The following is a 21,291-nucleotide window of genomic DNA, read 5'->3' on the forward strand; positions in this document are numbered from 1 at the left end:
TTGGATACTGGTACCAGAGCTTGCAATAAACCCAGATGCCAACTTTGCTGCCATATACACCTAAATAACGTGATCACTGCACCTAACAACACTGAACATGCCATCTCAGGCTCATTCACTTGTTCATCTTTTAACATTGTATATGCCATTAAATGCCAACAATGCCCTTTGGTTCTCAAGAAGCACAAGACTGAGAAACCTGTAGGAGAACAGTTCAGTCTTCCAGGACATTCAATGGGTGATCTCAGCGTAGCTGTTTTATTGCAAAGGAACTTCAGGAGCAGACTAGAAAGGGAAATTGCTGAGTTACAAGTTATTACAACATTCAGAACAATGGAACCCCCAGGATTTAACAGGGATACTGGTTTCTTATCTCACTACATATGCTAACCTCATTCACTCTTTAATAGCTGTATTCTCACAAATCCCCCAGAAGAGCTATACTCCCTCTTTATTATATTTTATTTCTTATTTGGAATACTGGATTGGAATAGTAGATTGCAATGTAATGTAATGAATAGTAGAATGTAATGTAATTTGGAATGGCTGATTGGAATGTATTTATCTGGTCTGGGGACAGAGGAAATACAATACACAGCCAGAGGCCCAACCTCACGGAGGCTGTAAGGTCACCTCCATGCTTTAGAGGAGGAAGAGCATAATGGCAGGGTCTCAGCATTCCACAATTAAGAAGAGTACATCTGCCCCTCAATCTTCAGTTTTGATATATTTATTTCCTTCACTATGTTTTCCACCAGAATTAAACCCAAATAAATGATAGCCACATAAACTAAGCTTGTTATTCCTGTTTGGTCCTTGAATCTGTTAAACATCTTTATTAAGTTGTATGCTAATTTGCTGCTCACCCTCTGCTTATATGTATGGACTATTCCATTTCACTGTATCTGCAGAAGTATGCGAGCACAGGACTGCTGAATTGGGTCAAAGTGACTGTTGCTTTTTAATTTAAAAAAAACATTTATTTTGGTGTGTTCTGCAACTTGAGCCTCCAAAAACAAAACACCCAAGGACAGTGGTAGAACCAAACCCTTTCAGTTCTGCATTTCTCTTAATGATAACAGAAGAAGAGAAGAGATTGGATTTATACCCCGCCCTTCACTACCCAAAGGTGTCTCAGAGCGGCTTACAAACTCCTTTCCCTTCCCCTCCTCACAACAGACACCCTGTGAGGTGGGTGATAGAATAAGGGAAGTCACAATGGATGCAATATATACCTGGTATCATCCCAGTCAGGGTTAATTCCAGTGAGGGATCCTCTAGAATCTGTGGAGTATTTGTAAACCACTAGCAGGCACTGTTTACAAAGCTCTACTATTCGCTGGCAGCACTGGAGTTGATCGGCAGTCACTGCTTCTGTGCTTTTACTGAATATTGTCTCCCAGGAGTTCCTGTTGGCATGGAAACAGACATGACCTCATGTTTTCTGTCACAAATGCAATCTAAAAGCTTTACTGCTCTACATGAGAGACTTTGCCATGGAGAAGTAAGAGAAATAATGTACGACCTTGCCCATTTACAGAAAAATGCCAACCATATTTCACTGGCTGCTGGGAAATATAAAAACACAAATTAAGAAGTTAATCTTCATATTTGAAGAGGCCTGTAAACAGTTATTCACTGAGTGCCTAAGTGCCTCTATGGCACAATTGTTTATGTTTAACACCCCCCAAAAAGCCGTACTAATATCCTTCCAAAGGGAGTATAATACAAAATGACACTGACCAAGGTTCAAGCAACCCCCTGAAACTATAGTGCCAAACCAACAAATAAATGAAGGCATTACCAGAATATAGGCTTTCATATTGAAAAACTTACATCAATCATGAAAGAAAGGAACAAAGATGTGTTATCAGAATATAAGAGCCCCAAAGTCATGCATCTGGCAGATATAACTGCTGTTAGTTTGGTTCCCAGTACTGAGTATCCAACATATTATATCTATACATATTTCTCACTAGAAAAACTTCAGATAGCAAAAGAGAATGCTAAGTAATACAAAGACTGTGGTGAATGCATCTATTTTTTTTTACTGTTTTTCAAAACTTGAATTCTGTTTTTACCAACAGAATTCCAGTGTGTTGTTCTAATAAACGGTATAACTCTGTCTGCTTTGTTTCTTTCATAAGATAACACAATGCATTCCTTCCCAGCATTTCAACATAGTACAACAGTGCTTTCTAAACTCAGTGGAAGGGCTGCTGGGTGGCCATGGATGAGTTTTAGTCACGCTCACAATTTGAGCTGATCATCTTATCTGGAGTCAAAAACAGAATTTCTGCCCAGGATATATTTCAAGGTTATAGTGTGCGTATTCTCAAGGGACTTGCTTGCTTTTTTCTGATCTGTAAATTGTGGTATGTTACAACGGACTTGGAAGGGACTGGAGATTGACCTGGAAGGCATGGGGCAGCTTTACAGCTAAACTGGTTTCTTCTGTCCTGCTGATCTGAATGCTGTTTCATTTAACTCTCTATAGTGAAGCCAGAAATCTACCAGCATCAAAAACAAAATCATGAGCTACACCAGACAATATTAAACAACTTGAAAATGGAGAGAGGTGTTCAACATATCAAAATACAGAGACAAAGTTGAAATGTCATTTCGAGGTACTTGTTTCCTGAAGGTTTTTTTTTAGAAGTGGAAACATCACAGCAGCAAAATCTTGTTTGTCTTTGCCAAAGAGCTGTGTTGCTCTTGAAGGAACCAGCTCCTTCAAGAATTGTTTATCAATGTCTGAGTGAGCCAAGCAACAGAGCTGATCCACATATCTAAATGGATGTAAGGACATTGTCACAAATGATGCTAAGAACAGAGTTTTCATTCCCTGCATCTTTAAATTAAACCAAAAGTGACAACGATCAGAATGTGAATTTGATTAGGAGGTGGGGGTGAGAGAACGGTTCTCCTCTTCCCCCAACTCCTCTTCCCCCAACATTGATCTACCCCCTTGAAGCTGGGGTTTCAGCAATTGTCTTCTGTAAAAGCAAAATTGGGGTGTGTGTGTGCAAAGTCTTGTTAAACAAATTGCAGCACTATGCACAAGGAGGCACAAAGCACTGAATGAGTGCTGGTGAATGAGCTACCCATGTGTTCCAGTTAATTCACATGATACGCAATTTGCTCACGGTACCAATATAATGTGGAAATCAATAACTGGAGAACAGCCATGCCAGAAAGGCATTGGATAGATTACACCTAAACTTCACAGAAACACAGAAGGCTTACAAAAATTCATAGTTTTCCCCAAAATTAAAAAGAAACATCACAATCACATTTCTATCCCAAATATCCTCCAAAGAGCTCAGGGTAGCATTTATGGCATTGCTGCACTGTGTCCTCACAACTACCTTGCGTTAAATACTAGGTTCAAGACACATTGCAGTGAACAGCTCTACTTTATTAAGTGATTCAGCAGATACAAGACTGAAACCTCAGGGCAACAGCCCTGTTTAAATAGCATGCAAAAACGAGTGACCGAGTGTCCCATCAAAGATGGCCAGGAACTTGTCGCACACCCGCTGAAAGTCTTCTTGAACAATATGGTGCACCCCTGTGAATTGGAACCCCAAGGGCGCGAACCATGCTAGTCCCAGTAAATTCATGCAATTGCCTCCCACTACCAGCAAGTCCAAGAGCCCTTCAAAATTCCAGTACTGCACCTGAAATGTCCCAAAACTGGCTAGACTAAGGCGAGGGCCTCCATTCGGGCAGAGCCTACGGAAGGTGTCCTCCAAGATTATGGAAATAGAGGACCCTGTGTCTAGCTCCATAGTGCAAGGGGCTCCCTCAATTAAAATGGTCACTTTGATTTTATCAGGGGTGTCCGGGGGCAAGTGAAGTACCTGGTGCGGCTGGACATAGGTGATATGTAGTTCCGTGGCATGCGCAGACTCAAGATGGGTGGACTGTCACCTCCAGGTCCCCTTGGAATGGCAGGCGCGGACAATATGCTTTCCACAGCTTTGACACGTGGCATCTCGGAAATGGCAGGATCTCTGCTCATGTGGCTTCCCGCAGCTGGTACAGGGTGTCAAGGTGGCAGGTTCACCGGTGCAAGCTGTGGCAGGTGTTTGAGTGCTGTGGTGGGCTGGGCGATGCATCCACGGAACCTCCTCACTGTTGGACAAGTTGGAGGCTGAGGAAATGGTGGCCTGGTGCACTGCGGCAGCATGGTGGTCAGTCTTCTGGTCGCCAACCTCCCAGGACTTCTCGAATGCCACAGCCTCCCGAACTGCCTTTGGGACGTTTGTGTCCTCTTGGCCGATGAGCTTGCGATGGCGCTTCTCATCCCAGAGCTTGAACATGAAACAGTCGAGGAGGGCTTCTTCAATGTTCTGGAACTCGCATCAAAGAGCCAGTCGGCGCAGGGCAGTGACATAGTCAGAGGCCAATTTGTTGGGCCTCTGATTCCCCTTGAAGAAATCGAGGTGGTGAGCCAGTCAGGTGGGCTGGGGCGTGAAGTGGTTGGTGAGCGCCGTGATGAGACCATTGAAAGTGGTGAGCTACAACGTGGTTGGTGCGATGAGGCCCTGGGCTAGCTCCAGGGTGGCAATTCCACAAGAGCTGAGCAGCAGTGCCTTCTTCTTGGTGGCAACCTCGATTCCCTGGAACTCCACAAAGTGCTTCAGGCATCCTACCCAGGCCTCTGGGTGAGTGGGGTCAAACTCTGGAAGTACTCCTGGAGCGGCAGCCATGGCAGTGCAATGCGCATGGCACTGGAGCTCAGTGTGCAGTGCGGTGCAGATGGGTGCTAGGCTCGCTCGACAGGATCCCATCTTCATTGCCATTGTTAAAATACTGGGTTCAAGACGCATTGCAGTGAACAGCTCTACTTTATTAAGTGATTCAGCAAATACAAGATTGAAACCTCAGGGCAAGAGCCCTGTTTAAATAGTATGCAAAAACCACACCCAAACACACCCGGCTCCCAATGATAGGCTATTTACATAACATTAGTTTCTCATTGGTCACCTCCAGAGTCCTGGTGGGCTATTGTTCTTGAGCTCCAAGCTCAGCCAGTCCCTGGTACCCAGTCCTGGAATATTCCAGCCCTAATATATAATGCTTGGGAAGTGGATTAAACTAAGCAGTAATGGCTTAACCAGTGTCATCCAATGAACGTCATGGTAGAGAAGGGTTTGGAACCTGGGTTTCTCTGTTTCAAACCTAATGCTACTATCCACTATTAGTAAAACCACAGTCATGTGCTTTCAGGGGTATGCACAGAACAGCAGAAGATAAAGGTATCTTTGACCAAAATATCAGAAAGCTTTTGAAGCATACAGGACATTGCACAAAAAGGTTGCAGAAGTAAAGCAGCAGAGGGGCAGGGAATGCCAGTCTTTCTAACCTTGGTTCTAAAACTTTGACAGCACAAGAGGATGATGCCGACGGATTTCAGTAAATATAACCTGAAAGTTACTGAATCCATCATTATCCCAGGTAGACTGAGTCCAGAAGCTCCTTGGAGACCAACAAGTCTCTAACTTGCTGGTCCCTACAGTGGTACTTGACTCCAGTCTAGCTGTTCCACTGCAAACCAACACGGCTACCCTCTGAAACCATCATTATCCTGGCACTGAGAATAAGGAAAGAAATATTCTGAGAAATCATTGCTTTGTAAGTGGAGTTACCATTACTAAGTACTCCACAGCAGAGACAAAAACATGTGTTCTCCATCAAGGAAAAACCACATGAGTTATTATACACATGTGTCTTACCCTGAATTACAGAAACAATTCCACAGGCCTTGTCCATGGCTCCACAGAAGGCGATTAAAGACACGGTTAAAAAGTCGGTACAAATGTAAACATTCAACATCTGAAACTCTCCAGATTCGCTGTAGAACGGAACGAACACTTGCTTTCACGATGTCTAAAACCTAGAAAAGTATTGGGTGGGGGGAGGATGAGGGAAATATTGGCAAAAAAATAATAAAGTACATAGAATACATAATTTTATTAAGAATCTTAGGAAGCAATACTGAAAGCAGGTTTTAGAATTTGGCACATTGCTATGTGTTACATATATTATGCCATTAACTAAAGGTTCCTTTTATAGAACAGTGAGGGCAAATAAAACATTTATTCTGAATAAGAGATTTTTCTCTGGAAATTTCTCAGTTATCAGTTATTCCCCTTAGGGTGCTTTGAGACAAACACAATTTGATAAGCCCCCTGTGGAAGCCCACTTTCTAAACTGAGACATATCATTTGCTCAATCCCTAAGGAAGCCCTGCTCTTATTTGTAGCCCAGCCCAGCGGTGTGCAGAACTGACTGGACAACTCCCTGTGACATAGCTCAAGCCTACTTCCATACTCTACCCAACACACTTTTTCAACTATATTAAAAAAGAATTATTGTGGTGGTGATTTTTTAATAAAGCAAAGAAAGAACTGAAGGAATACAAATGCTGCACTCAAAAAAAATAAAAGGAAAAAAAGGGCAGATAGCCTGCCTGAAACACGAGAGAGACGCCAGAACAATGGAGTGCATCAGTGTTTGACTGGCTGGTCAATAAGTCTATCATTGATATTCCAATCACAGGGGAAATTCAGACTCTCCCTGTTGATACAGATATACACTCCCATGCCCCATCCATACGCACATTTACTCAGAAGTATTTAATGGGGCTTACTCCCATGTACTTGTTGATAGTTTTCCAGATTTAATTACCTTTTTACAGAGCCACTGCCTATTTATTTGCAAATCTCCTGTACTGTCTTGCCACCTAAAATAGCGCCCAAGGTAGATTAATGGATCAGAACTATTGACTAATGCTGACAAACATTAACTGCCTGCAGCTTGGACTGACTTCCCAATGCCTTACAAAGGCAGAGTCTCTTGTGGAGATGGATTTTGAGAGAGACTTCTTCAGTCTGGTTACACAGGAAGGAAAGCAAGATTAAAAGGCCAACCGGTTGATCCCTACCCTTTTTAATGCCTCTGCTAGGCTTCTATTCACAACCCCAGTGGTCTCAAGGAAGGGGAGAGAATAGTACATAGAAGACCCAGACTATGATGTCAGACAGCTGTTACCGGAGAATGCTGCTCTGTCCGCCATCTGATACAAATTAGCACTATATATTTGTATATTTTATAATTATACTCAGACTGTATCGTCTTGATTTTATTCAGCTCTTGTTTTAATTGTTTTACATCTCTATGTTAGCCACCGTGAGCCTGCCTTGGCGGGGAGGGAGGGATATAAATTAAATAAATAAATAATGAAGATCTGACTTGATTTCCCACCTGATGTTTCTAACAGAATTTTGTAACTTGATCAAACAAAAAATTTACCATGCAAAATTTTTCTTCTTTTGGGGTGTTTGTACAGAGTTATCATGCAACATAACATCTGAGGTCTATAAACAAGTGGCCACTTTAAAGGGCCAGGTGGTGATTTGTTTATAGAACTCAATTAAATATAAGAAAATTAAACTTCTACACACACGAAATCCGCTCTGCCTGCTTTAGGACAGTAGCTGCTTTATTTCAATTCATTTCAGTGTTAACTACAAGTTGGTGGTGCAATTTCTTGCTGCAATTAACTTATCAATTCCAATCTTCTGTAAGAGGTTCACAGGGTAAATGGTGGACCAACAGCTTCCACTCAACATCAAAATGTTAAACTGTACACATAAGACGATCGCTGGGACCATTTGTGGCTTCAAGGCTAATTGTGTACAAATTAAGCTACGGACTGATTTCCAGAAGCACTTATTTAGGAAGACATAAAGCAACACAGGGTATTACACAAATTTTTCCTACGTACACCAGTGGAAATTGATGCAAGGTACCTGGATGCACACCACTAGTAGTGAGATAACATAATGCATAAGAATTTATATCCATGACGGCAAAAGACAATAATGTTCTCAGCTACAATCCCTATATTCTCTCATACGCTACACAATAACAGTTGCCCCCCAAAGTAGAAAATCAGTCATAACAGTCTGAAGGAGTATGATACAGCAACATTGCTGAACCTAAGCAGGTCTGGGTTTACCCAGTGATCACACAGGAGATCAATTAAGAAACACATGGACACCTCGAGTTCCAAGGAAGAAAGCTGGGATATCCATATAATAAATAAACAAAGCAACATTAAAAAATATCACTGAAGATCTACTGAGAGGTGCAAGTAGAGAAAAGTTAATGACCATGACTCTGTACTAGTATTGTTTCCAATGGCTAACACACAGTGAAAGAAAGAAGACCACTCACCTTTCGCTGTTTTACAGAATCTAGCTTTATCAACCAGTATGAAGCCACTTTTGATTTGTGGTATTTCCAATTATCCATAATCTATTCAGAAAGCCAAAAAACATTATATAAGAATGATGGAACTGTCAAAGAAAATTATATTACTGACAAATGACTGCATACAATAGTTGCAGAGGTTAAGAATGAACTCTTTTTTTGGTAATAAGAATGAGATTAATTTTTAATTGGCTTTACATGCCAATCCCTCCCCTCTTGTATACCGTAAAAATTGAAAACTTCTTTCTATCGGGGAAAAATTGTTAAAACAGCTGAATTAGGGTACTTCCAACAAATTGTAGTTTCGTTCTGTCCCACAAACCAGGATTATAAACCAGGATTGAACTGTGATTTAATAGCTCAGTTTGTAGCCAAGAACTGTAACGTGTTAAAGCATTCCAACATGGATGGAACAACAAATAGCTTAGAGTTCCTAAATCTGGACATTTTCAATGTTGGCTCTGCATGGAAGGCAAAGCAGGAGGGACAGTACAAGTATGAAAATACAGTTATGTTTTTTCTCATCACAAATGAAGAGTTTATGAAGTGTGAACATATTTGGGCCTGTTTCCATGAGTCAATCTCCTATAAAACCAACCCCTTTTGCAGGAGGAATGAACCTTTGACTCCAATACGACGCTTATGTATCCATCACAGATGTGTGTAGACTTCATTGCCTGCTTCTCACCCCAATCTTACAACAGCAATGCGAGAAATTTCCCTTAGCTAAAAAGCCTGAGATAATAATACCTTCATACTCAGGGAAGGAATTCAACACTAATTTGACTACCGTGGGTAATTCATGGATCACTGTTGAATCCAAAGCTTTACATCAAGATACCAATCCTGCTACTGTTTAGCATCTAATTTATCTCATGATGATTAAAGCTCTCATCATCACTTTAAACTGAATATAGTATTGGGATTTCCTAGACTTCATAAACAGGCCCACAGTTCAAGCATGTAACCGCAATCAATGTGGCCAAAGCTGTGGATACTTAAATCTGGAGACAGGGGTCATGAACAGGCAAGACGGATCTTTCTACAAACTTGAGGAAGCCTCAAGTTTGCAAATAAATCTGAAAACTCAAATGATAAAAGAAATGCCTGTAGCTTTAAGAAGCAGATGCCCTGAGGGGCCATCGCTAGGCTACCACAACAGTATTCAAGCCTTGGTTTCTATCAGAAAAAGGCAGGCAATGGGGAAGGGCCCTTTTCATGACTGTTTTGGCTTTTGAGGAAAGACTCATTGGAGCCAGGACTGGCCGCAGACACCAGACAACTTGCTACCATGCAACTTGTATGGCTCCCCCAGGCCCAGCTAATTGCTACTGTTCAGCAGCAATTGCTACTATTCAGCAGCAGCTACCTCAGAAAAGCCAGTGTAGTGGTTAGAATTTCAGACTAGGATCTGAGAGACTCAGGTCCCACTTTGCTGTGGAAGCTTACCTTGGGACAGTAACACACTCTAAGCTTAACCTACATCACACGGTTGCTATGAGGATAAAATGGAGTTGAGGAGAATGATATAAGCTCCTCGGGTCCACATTGTGTAGAAAAGCAAAATATAAATGAAGTAAATGAATAATAAATATAGCTCAAGAAGTCGGGGTTGGTTGGCAGATGGGAAGGACAGAAAGAAGCAGGAAAGGTGAGGATATTAGGGTTTCCAGGACAACAGAAAGAGGAAATAATGTGGGGAGGGGAGGGGACACAAGGGAAAGTGAGGTGCCCTCTGCAAGTCCTTGTTGTGGCCCACCATGCAACTGGGCCAGTCTCAGCCAGCAGTGTATAACTTGGCCAGAGTTTTCACAGGGAGAGGGAAGGAAGGAAAGCTGAAGACAGGAGGGCAGATAAAGATAGGTTAGCTGGTGGGTGGGGAAGAGAGAAGAAAGCAGGAGAGTCTGGGGGGGCTTTCAGCAAAGGGAAAGAAGAAACGGGGTGGGAGGAGAAAATGAGATGCCTCCCAGAAGGTCCCTTGCTTGTTTTAAGACATTAGACAAACAAGCCCTGGTGCTATGTTCTACCAAGATCTCTACCATTACTCAACAACACGTTTTGATCAAACCACGCAAACACACACACACATACACACACACACAATGTGCAGAGAGGCCCAAGCTATTTAGTGTTGTTTTGGTCAAACCCACACCTTAATCGTGCCCCAAACTCTATTATGGACATATGAAGCTGTGTTTTATTATGCTAGCTTAACTTTGAGGTCAGTTTTTGAGGTCCCAAACAAAAGACTATTCCAGTTCTGACACCCATGATCCTTTAAAGGGAAATGCTGGAACTAAACCCTGAGGACTTGCACTTTACCACAAGTGGCGCCCTCCCAGCAAAATATTCTCATCAGCTGCTTTCTTCCTGTTGCTTCCCATTTTAAAACGTTTGTGTTTTCTAGTACACATTTGTTCATTCCAGGGTTTTAGTTTAAATAGAACATAATTTTGCAGCACAAAAGTGCAATAAGAATTGGCAGTTCTGCTAGATGTTCTTTCCTGCTGTGCCACCAGATGGCGCAGGAAAATGGTAAAGCAGCACAAAGTCTAGCTAGGTGGGTAATGGAAAGGGGAAAAGGGTCTTTTTAAAATCTTCCAGTTTCCAGGTGAAGTACAGGGAGTTTCATATTACTTTCCTCTCATAAGGATTGTTACCTTCTAAACAACTCAGACAAGGCTCAGATAGTTGACATGCAACACCAAAATACCTTTGCAAGCAATAAGGGAATATAAAATGTACAACTGCTCTAGGATTAAATAATTCAGCACTGACATGCTTGTCGGTCAGTGCTACCCCTCAGCAACAACAAAAGGAATTAATAGCCACTGTGATAGACTGAGAATAAGTCAGTAAGGAGAGGCTCAAATCCCTAATAACATCTGGAAAATGATCCCAAAGCCCAACAGCATTAGTGCACTGGAGCACTTGAAAGGCTAGTCAATGTTACCGCAGCAGAATGATTTTTAAGTTTGGAGCCTGCTTTGTTAACTGGAAACTGCATAACCTAACCCTGGAATACTATTTTGTACTTCAGGGTTACCAGATGTGGCAATTTATTCAACACGGAAACAACCACAAGGCCTCCTTGGGCACGTGTGCACAACCACAATATTGTGAGGAAAGTGACAAAAAAGAGGAAGTGCATAATCATAGCAGTGAAACAGAAGCATTCATAAATCAGCTAGAAGCGAGGAAAAACCATTGGCAGATGTATCAGTCAATTCGGGATCAGGGTGGGTCAGTGCTGCTGTTGCTTCTTCATCTAACAGCAGCATTCAACACGGTTGACCATGGCCTTCTGACCCACTGCCTTGCCAATGCTGGAATATGCCTTGCAATGGCTTTTCTCCTTCCTGCATGGTCAGGGACAGAAGGTGCTGCTTGGAGAGGAATTGTCCCAACAACACCCACTAAAGTGTGGAGTGCTGCAAGAGACTATCTCTCCCCAGTGTTGTTCAACATCTATAGGGTTACCTGGAAAGGTAACTTGGTGTAAATAGCCTATCACGGGGAGTGAGGTGTGTTTTAGGTGTGACTTTCTTTGTGCATAAAACCTGGCTTCAGCCAGGGAACTTTGTTTTTGTTCTCACTGCTGAATCACTTAATAAACTATGAGCTGATCACTCAATGTGTCTGAACCCAGTACATTTCACTGGCGACGAAGGTGGGATCCAGATGAGCAAGCCGGCTCCAACTAGCAATGCACCGTGCACCAAGTCATACGACCCCGCACACTGCATTGCTCCGGAGACAATGGCTGCCGCTCCTGGATTGTCACAGACAACAGGACGGCCTTCACCTCCAGCGATTTTCAAGAATTCCTTGACCGCTACTTAATCAGGCATATTCGTTTGACCTCCTTCCCTGTTCTTCCTTCTCTCACTCCCATCCCTGGAGCTCAGATGCCATTTGGGCTTTGTCTATGGCATCAAGGTGCACCCTGGGAAATGTAGTCCATCAGACTGCAATAGCTGCAGTAGGCACAAGGTCGGTAGGACTGAGAGGGGGAGAAGGGAAGAGATCTACACCACAAGAGCTGGAGAGAAAGGGAAGAAGTTTAAGCTGCTGCTACTTTAATTCAGAGCCTGGGGAATACAAGCTTCTACACAGCATCGCTAAACACAGGCAAACTTCAAAAGGGTGCCGTGAATAATTTGCTCTGGGGAAAGCATGCATGTAGAAGTCCAACATACTGAGTATAAATACTCTTTCTCAAAGCAAACTCCTCACAGTATGAAACTATGAACACAAGCTAAATTGCCTAAGCTTTCCTCTAAATTCAAATACATGTCATGGTTAACCATAATGCAAACAAATGAGAATTACCTTTAGAACACCTTGTGCATGGGAAATTATTCCTCACAGCACAACTGTGAGTTACCAAACAGTGTGAAGAGAATACATGAAGAGAACATGATGTCACCATGTTTTAAGCTTCTCTGTTCCTGCTTCAGTTGGTTGGCAGGGCAATGCAGTGAGGCAATGCCTCATCTAGCTGCAGTTCCCGCAGAGGGAGGGGAAGGGAGGGAGGGCCTGGCTGCCACATTTCGCAGCAGCCAGTCATTAAGGTTTATCCTGAGATGTTATTGCTGAGAAATGAACACTGATATTCATACCCTTCCTCATGGCAGAATGATTAGACATTGGTGGAGCCTGAGGCAGGCAGGCCTACAAAAGGACCTTGGTATCATTCCTTCTGCTCATCTGCAAAATGACTGTTCAAATAGTACTGAGTTTCCACAAAGTGCCAGAAAACAAGAATCAGCATTACACAGGTCTCTTTTCCTACAGTCATTTCTAAATGTTAAGGTCTTATATGTGATAGTATAAAAAAAGGCATATGAGCTGCTCTCTGGCTCATGACATGTCAATATTATTAATGCAGGATAAAATGCAAGAAAGAACAATTGGATGTGCAGGACAACTGCTGAAAGTTTTATAGTCACATAATGAAAAGTACAAACTAATTTTAGCCTTTAGGAAAGTGGTTCTGAACACAGACACAGACACACAAACACATAAACATGCTCCTCTCAAGGGAAAGTATATACCTCTAAGTGTGAGCATTGCAATTTATGCATTATATGTCACAAATTTAATGCCTCAGTGAAGGGAAAGTTAAAGATGTTTTCCATCTTGAGGAAAATAAAGGTATTTCAGTTTTAACATTCTGTTCTAAAATGGGATTTTGCATACTCAAAAGCTGAACAACATTCTTTCTATGTTTAGCAGAAAGAAAATTGTCCTTCTCCAATATACCTAAGTACTTTCTTTGGTTAAGAAAGAGACTGGGTGGGGCAATGGTAGAAATTTATAAAAGTATGCATAGCATGCAGAAAAGGGAATGCATAGCATGCAGAAAAAGATTCCTATCACTAGAATTTCAGGTGACTCAATGAGACTGAATGATAGTCGATTCAGAAAATAAAAGTAGTTCTTCACACAACTTGTAAGGAATATGCTGCTGCAAAAATGCAGTGATGGCTACTAATTTAGATAGCATTAAAAGGGTTTTAAAGTAATGAGGGGGGTAGGTTGAGCAATGGCTGTTAGCCATGAAGACTAAGTGGAAGCCCACACTGGGAGGAGGTGTGTCAGTGGATACCATTTGCTCAGGGGCAAGAGCAGGAGTGGGCTATTGCCTTCTTGCCTAACTTAATAGGGAGGAGGAGAGAACAGAGAATGTGGTTGACTGCCCATGGGAAACACGATCCTGGACTAGATAGACCCAACAGGGCTCTTCTTATAGACTTAATACTTACATCTTCAAGTATTGATTCTGCTTCTTCATTTGTTTTCCCGGGAAACCTGATCTTCATGTCATTAAAAATTAGCAGAGTCTCCCTGGTTAGTGTCTCCTCTTGCTCTTTTGTCTTCTGGTGCAGCAGAGCTTCACCCTGGGGGGGCACAAAATGGAAACAACTTAATGAATGAAGGCCCATTACAATATTTCAGAGGCCTGAAACACTGCAAAGTCACAGGTGTTCCTTACAAACAATTTTATTAATAAAAATAAGGGGGAACAGGAGGTTTATTTAAGGACTACATACATGACCAAACCCTGACATTAGGCACTTGGTGTGGAATTCAAAAGATCTAGAATTACAGTGCGTGCCGTGATCCAGGGCTTGGGACTGTAAGCCTGGCTGTTCAGTTAGGGTTGCCAAGTCCCCGCTGTATGTACAGCGGGGGACTCCAGCTTCATTCCGGGAATGCGCGCGCACCGCAACCATGTCACCCAGAAGTGACGCAACCACGTCGGGCACGCCAGGGGCGGGGCCACAATCATCCAAGGGAAAACCATAGAGTTTTCCCTCGGATGACCGTGGCCCCGCCCCCAACGCGCCCAACGTGACTGCGTCACTTCCGGGTGACATGCTGACGCCGGGTACGTCACATGCTTTGGGGGTGAGGTTCCCCCCGGGGCCCAATCCACCAGCGGCGGGTAATGGGCCTCTCGGGCGGGGATTTCCCTGCCCCCCGGGGGACTTGGCAAGCCTATGTTCAGTTCTTGGCTAGAGCTGTGGAAAGAGCACCACTGGAGGTAGCATTTAAAAAATATTTTAACTAGAGTTAACTAACAAAGGCATTTTGTGAGAACAAGCACGTTTCAAAGAAGGGCACATGCATACTGATCAAAGCTTTAGAAACACAGAGCTGGAAGCATCCTTCCTTCCACCTACCATATTAGCACATTAATAATAAAATTAATAACATAAAGACATTCTTATGCACCTAAAAGGGGGCTTATCATACAATATATGGAAATGGCTAAAAAGGAAGAACTGAAAGTTTAGGGTGCACATTTAAAACAACTAATGCAAAAGCCTACTGAAACAAGGAACTGTTATGAAGAAATACATCATACTGGACTTAATTAACATTATCTTTGTGACACTACATGTTAATTTTGCTCTAAAATTATGTGAATTTATTACTTATACAACTGTATTTGCTTTGCTTACATTTCTCTATCACTCTCTAACAGCTCTGGAGCGCTGATTATGCCATCTATATTCACACCACTGTCCTAACGCCTTTTGCTGGAAGGTAAATCCAATTGATCTCACTGAAACTTACTTCCGAGCAAGCATGCTTACCATCATAGCCCCTGTTTCTGCTGATTTGTGGAATTAATTCTTAATCCAAAAATGACTCACTAAATCTATTCTCTCACAATTCAATAACACAAGCACCTCATCTTTCCCAAATAATTACTTTTTCAGTATACTAAGAAATTATTGATTTCCAATTTTTTTTACAGTTGGCCAGATGCAGTGCATTATTTGCGGTTACATAAGCAATAATGCCATGCTATGCTCATGAAACGTATTCCATACACTTGCCATTAGTTTCTAGAGCTTCTCCTCTGCAGATAATTGTATGCATGTTATATAAAGAAATAGAACTTCCAATTCTATCAAAGAAAAACACATGGCCTGAAGCACACTCTCTCTTACCAATGGAAAAGTCACACTGTGTGACAAACAGTCATTTATGTGGGACACTGCATTTCCAAAATATTTCAACAGTGACAGACTTCACATATATAACCAATACTTTTAAAGTCTTGTTCTAGGTTCAACTAGAAATCCCAAGTGTGTTACATTTCCTATATCCGCAGGCTTGAGAACAACAGCAAATGACTTAACATTTAAACTGGACTGTGATATCATTGTAGTGTTGCTTTAGCAGCTCTTATATGTGGCTGCTATCTATCTAATCTTTGCTTGTAATCTTTGCAACTGTATAATGCTGGGTCCTGTTGTTTTTACCTGGTTTTGTCAACCACTCATGGCTCGACAGAACCATTTTGGTAGGAAAAAAATCTCAAGAAATGAATCAATACACACACATATGCCTACCCCATGAATTGGTACCATGTGGCTCATGAACCCTGCCAAGCAATTGCGTCCAACAAAGTAGGGTTGCCAAGTCCAAAAAACTCACCGGCGGGGGAGCCTCGCCAGGCTCTGGGAGCCGTTCTTGGATGCGCGCACGCGCCGGCAGCGCGTCACCAAAAGTGACACGCGACATTGACCACGATGGGGGCGTGGCCCGGATCGTCAGAGGGAAAACCATACAGTTTTCCCTCCGACGATCCGGGCCACGCCCCCAACGTGGTCGACGTGGTTGTGTCACCTCTGGTGACGCAGCCACACTGCGCTTCGGGGGCAGAGTTCCCCCCGGGGCCCGATTCCACAGCAGCAGAAATCGGGCCTCCAAAGTGGGGGTTTACCCACCCCCCGCCCCCACTTGGCAGCCCTACAACAAAGTCAAGTAATGATTGGAAGTGTATGTCAGTACTGATGGAATGTTGGCATCACTACTAACCAGTTAATATACTTCAGACATGATAAAGGAACATTTCTGTGGAAAGAAGCTGTGCCCATACATTATTTAAGTAGCATGGGAAGAAGTCACAGCCACTTGGCTCCCTTGCTGCATAAATAAGGTAAATTAACCTAATCTTACCACGTTGTTTCTTATGCTTCAGTCTATAAAGTGGCAAGCCCTGCAGATCAAGTTGAGAAGTTGGTCAAATTGTTTTACCTGCAATGTCTGTATAAGTCAAGACCTCCCTTTTGTCAGAAATTTATTCACTGTCCTAAGAATTTGAAACCTTCCTTTGTCTGTCACTGACAGAACTTGCCAACCCCTTTCTCTGATATACAAATAGCACATAAGTGTTAAGGTTAAGGTGTGGGAATCTTCCCTTTCTGAAAATCAACTTTTTAATATATCTATTTATTGGTTTTTAACATTAAGTATATATACATATGGAGCTGCGGTGGCTCAAGTGGTTAAGATGCTGAACTGCAGGCTGTGGAAGGTCAGTAGTTCACCAGTTGAAGACCCGGGTGCCGCATGACGGAGTGAGCTCCCGTCTCTAGTTCCAGCTCCTGCCAACCTAGCAGTTCGAAAGCAAGAAATTGCAAGTAGATAAATAGGCACCACTTCGGTGGGAAAGGTAACAGCGTTCCGTGCGCCTTGGTGTTTAGTCATGCCGGCCACATGAGCACAGAAACGTCTTTGGACAGCGCTGGCTCTTCGGCTTTGAAACGAAGATGAGCACCGCAACCCTAGAGTCGGATTCAACTGGCTTTCGAGCAAGGGAACATTTACCTTTACATATACATATAGGATACATTTTCTGAAAATCAACTCTTGTTCAAAGGTTTTGCTAACTGTGCTCTAGTCCATCCATGGATAATACCATCCTGGACAGACACTTTCATTAGGTTCCAAAACATGATCAGAATTCTCCTGGATATTGGCTGTCTTAACACTTTCTCTCATTGGCTATAAGGGAGTTCTCTTAGTTGATTTTATATATACCCCAAGGAAAATGTCTGCATTTTAAAAAATCATCAGTTTTTAGAAATTTCTTGCTTATAATTTCTCAGTAATATATACAAGCTCATTCTCGTATTATAATTCATCCTCTTTTAAACTTTGGCTTATAAGGCTGTGTTTAGGATATTTATAACATTAAGTTACCACTGTTAATATTCAAGTCATGAGACATGGTTGCTATGCTGTTAATACTGGGGTTTCTTTTGCTCCTTATGTAAGAAAATAACATTGTGCTCCATTCCCCTGTTCAATCATATTAGGGGTGTGCACATCAAAAATTTTGTTTTTATTTCATTTCAATATTTCAGAAAGGACATGATTTCCATTATCCCAAAATCTGGGGAGTACTGATACCACTTCATGAATCCATTCTGGGTGATTTTTTGGGGTTTAGGAATATTGGATATCAGTATACCTGGGCATCTTACTGTCACTACTTTCAATGGACAGTAGACATGGTACCCAGACTCCAGAGGCCAGGTCTACCCATTGAAAACAGTGACTAGATATACCCTTTTTAATTCTAGTTGAAACAGAAATAATCTGAGGGGGAAATCCTGAAATATTAAATATTGGGAATCTCAATATTTTGGGAGTGCCTTTTGCCACTTCAAATACACCCAAGCCAAAATGAAACAAACAGGGGTCATTTCGTAGAAAAGGAGCTAGGGGAACTCATTAGCATAACTCATTAGCATATGCCTCACCCCCTGACATCAGGGGCCTGGTGGTGGACCTGCAAGGCCAGCGTGAGTGCGAGGAAGCCCCGCCAAGGCCCTCCCTGGCCCCAGGCAGGCGGGGGTGGGGAGAGGCGGGGAGGAAGCACCCTCCCTCTTCTCCTGCCTCCTCCTGGCTGAATGAGGGCTGGAAGTGGGGCGAACGGAAGCAGGGGGCGGGGCTTCGTCATGTGCCCCGCCCCCCTGCACCCCCCCCTGGGGGAACTTTGTTCCCCCACGTTCCCCCCCGAAATGACCTCTGGAAACAACTAATGTTAAGTACAATTTTGGCTTGAAAATATCTGAATGCATACCTCTAAACCACATAAAGTGACTTTCTGGATGGTGGTAGTACTTCAGGTGTTTTTAATAAGCTTTTTTTAAATAAGGGTTTTCTATAAGGTTTGGATCTTTGATTTGCTTTTTTGGAACAACAAGAAGGTTGCAGGAATTCTCTACCCAACCCCAGAGGCCCATTCTTCACAATCACAACCTAGTTTACTTGCATACGCAGGGAAAACATTCAAGTATAACAAAAGCCTATGTCCATTATCTACACCTAAACTAGCTGTACTTCTGGATTAAACACACCTTCTGTGCTCTTCCAATTTTTGAAAATGTATATTGCTATACTTGAACAATCTTAAACTGCACCTATAAAATTTATTTCAATAGATTTAGTTAGCTCTGAATTACTGTTTAGGTACAGTAGTTGCAGAACTGGAAATATAAGGCTTGGATAATTAGGGAATAACATAGTGGAGCCCAAGTATTCATCTCAAGTCTGGATTTTTTTACAGTCAAAACACATTGTTTAAAAAATTGACACCATCATGTTATTTACTAACTTACCACAGAAGCATGTACAGTACCCAGGTTGGCAGTGTGTGACATTTTGACTGCAGGTGAACCTCTGTTTAAAGAGTGTGACCTACTCACAGAAGATGGACGAGAGGTCTGTACCATCGGCTTGGCAGAGAATGGGCGGTTTTCAGCAGCTTGAATTTGCACAGAAAAGGCTGAAATGGATCGAGGGCAGCTTACAGAACGTCTTATAGGAGCTGATGATGCAGTAGATATGCAAGAAGGAGTTTTTTTTAAGGGCTGTTTCCAGTGCATTCTGCCTGCAAACAAACACAGCTTGGCTAACAACCAGTTCCCATACTTTCATAGCATTTCCCCCAGGAATTCCCCAGTAGCAACTAATTTTTTTCTCAAATATATACAAAAAGATACTAAATACATACATAAAGATACTAAAACGATACTTTTCCAAATTTCCATGGTCTTGGAATAAAGTATAAAGTAGGCCTGTTCATGTGTTTATCACTTCAAGAAGAATTCTGGTGACTTTGGCCACTGGAGTGTAGTGGTTAGTGTCAGACTAGGATCTAGGAGACCTAAGTCAAAATTTGCATTCTGGCCCAAAGTAACTCAGCAAGATTTCATGGCAGTCAAACACACACAGTCTAACCTACCCCATGGCGGTGTTGACACGGTCGACCACCAGTTGCTGACCCACCGCCTCGCCGACGTGGGGATACAGGGGCTTGCCCTTCAATGGCTTGTCTCCTTCCTCCAAGATCGGGGACAGAGAGTGGTAATAGGGGAACAGCAGTCCCGGAGGCACCCGCTTGATTGTGGTGTGCCTCAGGGGGCGGTGCTTTCCCCGATGCTCTTTAACATCTATATGTGCCCTCTCGCCCAGATTGCCAGGAGGTTTGGGCTGGGTTGTCATCAGTACGCAGATGACACCCAGCTCTATCTGATGTTGGGCGGCCGGGCGGCCTCTGACCCGGAAGATCTACACCAGGGATTACGGGCCGTGGCTGAGTGGCTCAGGCTGAGTCAGTTGAAACTAAATCCAGCGAAGACGGAGGTCCTGGGCCTGAGTCAAAACGGTCTGGGGTTGGGGCTCCCTCTCCCGACCTTTGACGGGGTGCCTTTGGTGCCTACGTCGGAGGTTAGGAGTTTGGGAGTGCTCCTGGACTCCTCTTTAACGATGGAGGCCCAGGTAGCAGCCACTGCTAGGTCTGCTTTTTACCATCTGAGGCAGGCTCAGCAATTGGCCCCCTTCCTCGACCGCGAAGACCTGGCTACAGTGATCCATGCGACGGTCACCTCAAGACTATACTACTGTAACGCTCTCTACATGGGGCTGCCTTTGTCGCTGATCTGGAGGCTGCAGCTAGTGCAGAATGCGGCGGCTAGGCTGCTGATGGGCCTCCCCAGGTGGGAGCACATCAATACCGAGTCCGCTTCAAAGTGCTGGTACTCACCTTTAAAGCCCTATATGGCCTGGGTCCGACCTACCTGAGGGACCGCCTTTCCCCATATATACCCCCAAGAGCACTTCGGTCGGGGACCCGGAACCAGTTGATAGTTCCGGGCACTCGAGAGGTAAAGCTCGCTGCTACAAGGGCCAGATCCTTCTCAGTGGCGGCCCCCACCTGGTGGAATGAGCTCCCAGAGGGGATCAGGGCCCTGCGGGACCTTGTGCAGTTCCGCAGGGCCTGCAAGACGGAGCTCTTCCACCAGGCTTTCATGTAGGGGCCGCCACTGCCACCGCTGTCACCATCATTACCATCGGTGGCAATACCATCGTAGTTGGGATGCCCTGGAAACCCAGCGGTATAAGAACTTCGCGACAATGAAAACTGCGGACGGGCTCGGACGATTCTCTCGACAGTGGTCCCCTAATTGGGGGCGGCTGGAAGTCATAATAAAACAACTTAAGACCATCTGATAAAAGGAAGCACTTTATTGTTTAATTGTAATGTTTAATTGTAATGTTTTGATTCTGTTTTTAAGGTTTTATTGGATTTTATTTATGGGCTATGCCCCTTGTAAGCCGCCCTGAGCCCGCTTGCGGGGAGGGCGGGGTAAAAATATTTAAATAAATAAATAAATAAAATAAAATAAAATAAAA

The 21,291-nt window shown here is 43.2% G+C and overlaps 1 protein-coding gene across 1 annotated transcript in view; it reads right to left on the reverse strand.

Annotated features, from left to right (window-relative positions):
- The window catches only part of TTLL7 (tubulin tyrosine ligase like 7), a 67,791-nt gene that overhangs the window by 12,298 nt on the left and 34,202 nt on the right, over positions 1-21,291 (reverse strand). Inside the window, exons 15-19 of the mRNA XM_015419389.1 lie at positions 19,215-19,486; positions 14,052-14,186; positions 8,248-8,328; positions 5,742-5,902; positions 1,236-1,409 (exon numbers count right to left, since the gene is read on the reverse strand). Coding sequence (XP_015274875.1) covers positions 1,236-1,409; positions 5,742-5,902; positions 8,248-8,328; positions 14,052-14,186; positions 19,215-19,486 — 823 coding nt within the window. The remainder of the gene's footprint in view (positions 1-1,235; positions 1,410-5,741; positions 5,903-8,247; positions 8,329-14,051; positions 14,187-19,214; positions 19,487-21,291) is intronic.

This window comes from Gekko japonicus, unplaced genomic scaffold, assembly GCF_001447785.1.
Source record: "Gekko japonicus isolate JY-2015 unplaced genomic scaffold, Gekko_japonicus_V1.1 scaffold494, whole genome shotgun sequence".
Lineage (NCBI taxonomy): Eukaryota > Metazoa > Chordata > Lepidosauria > Squamata > Gekkonidae > Gekko > Gekko japonicus.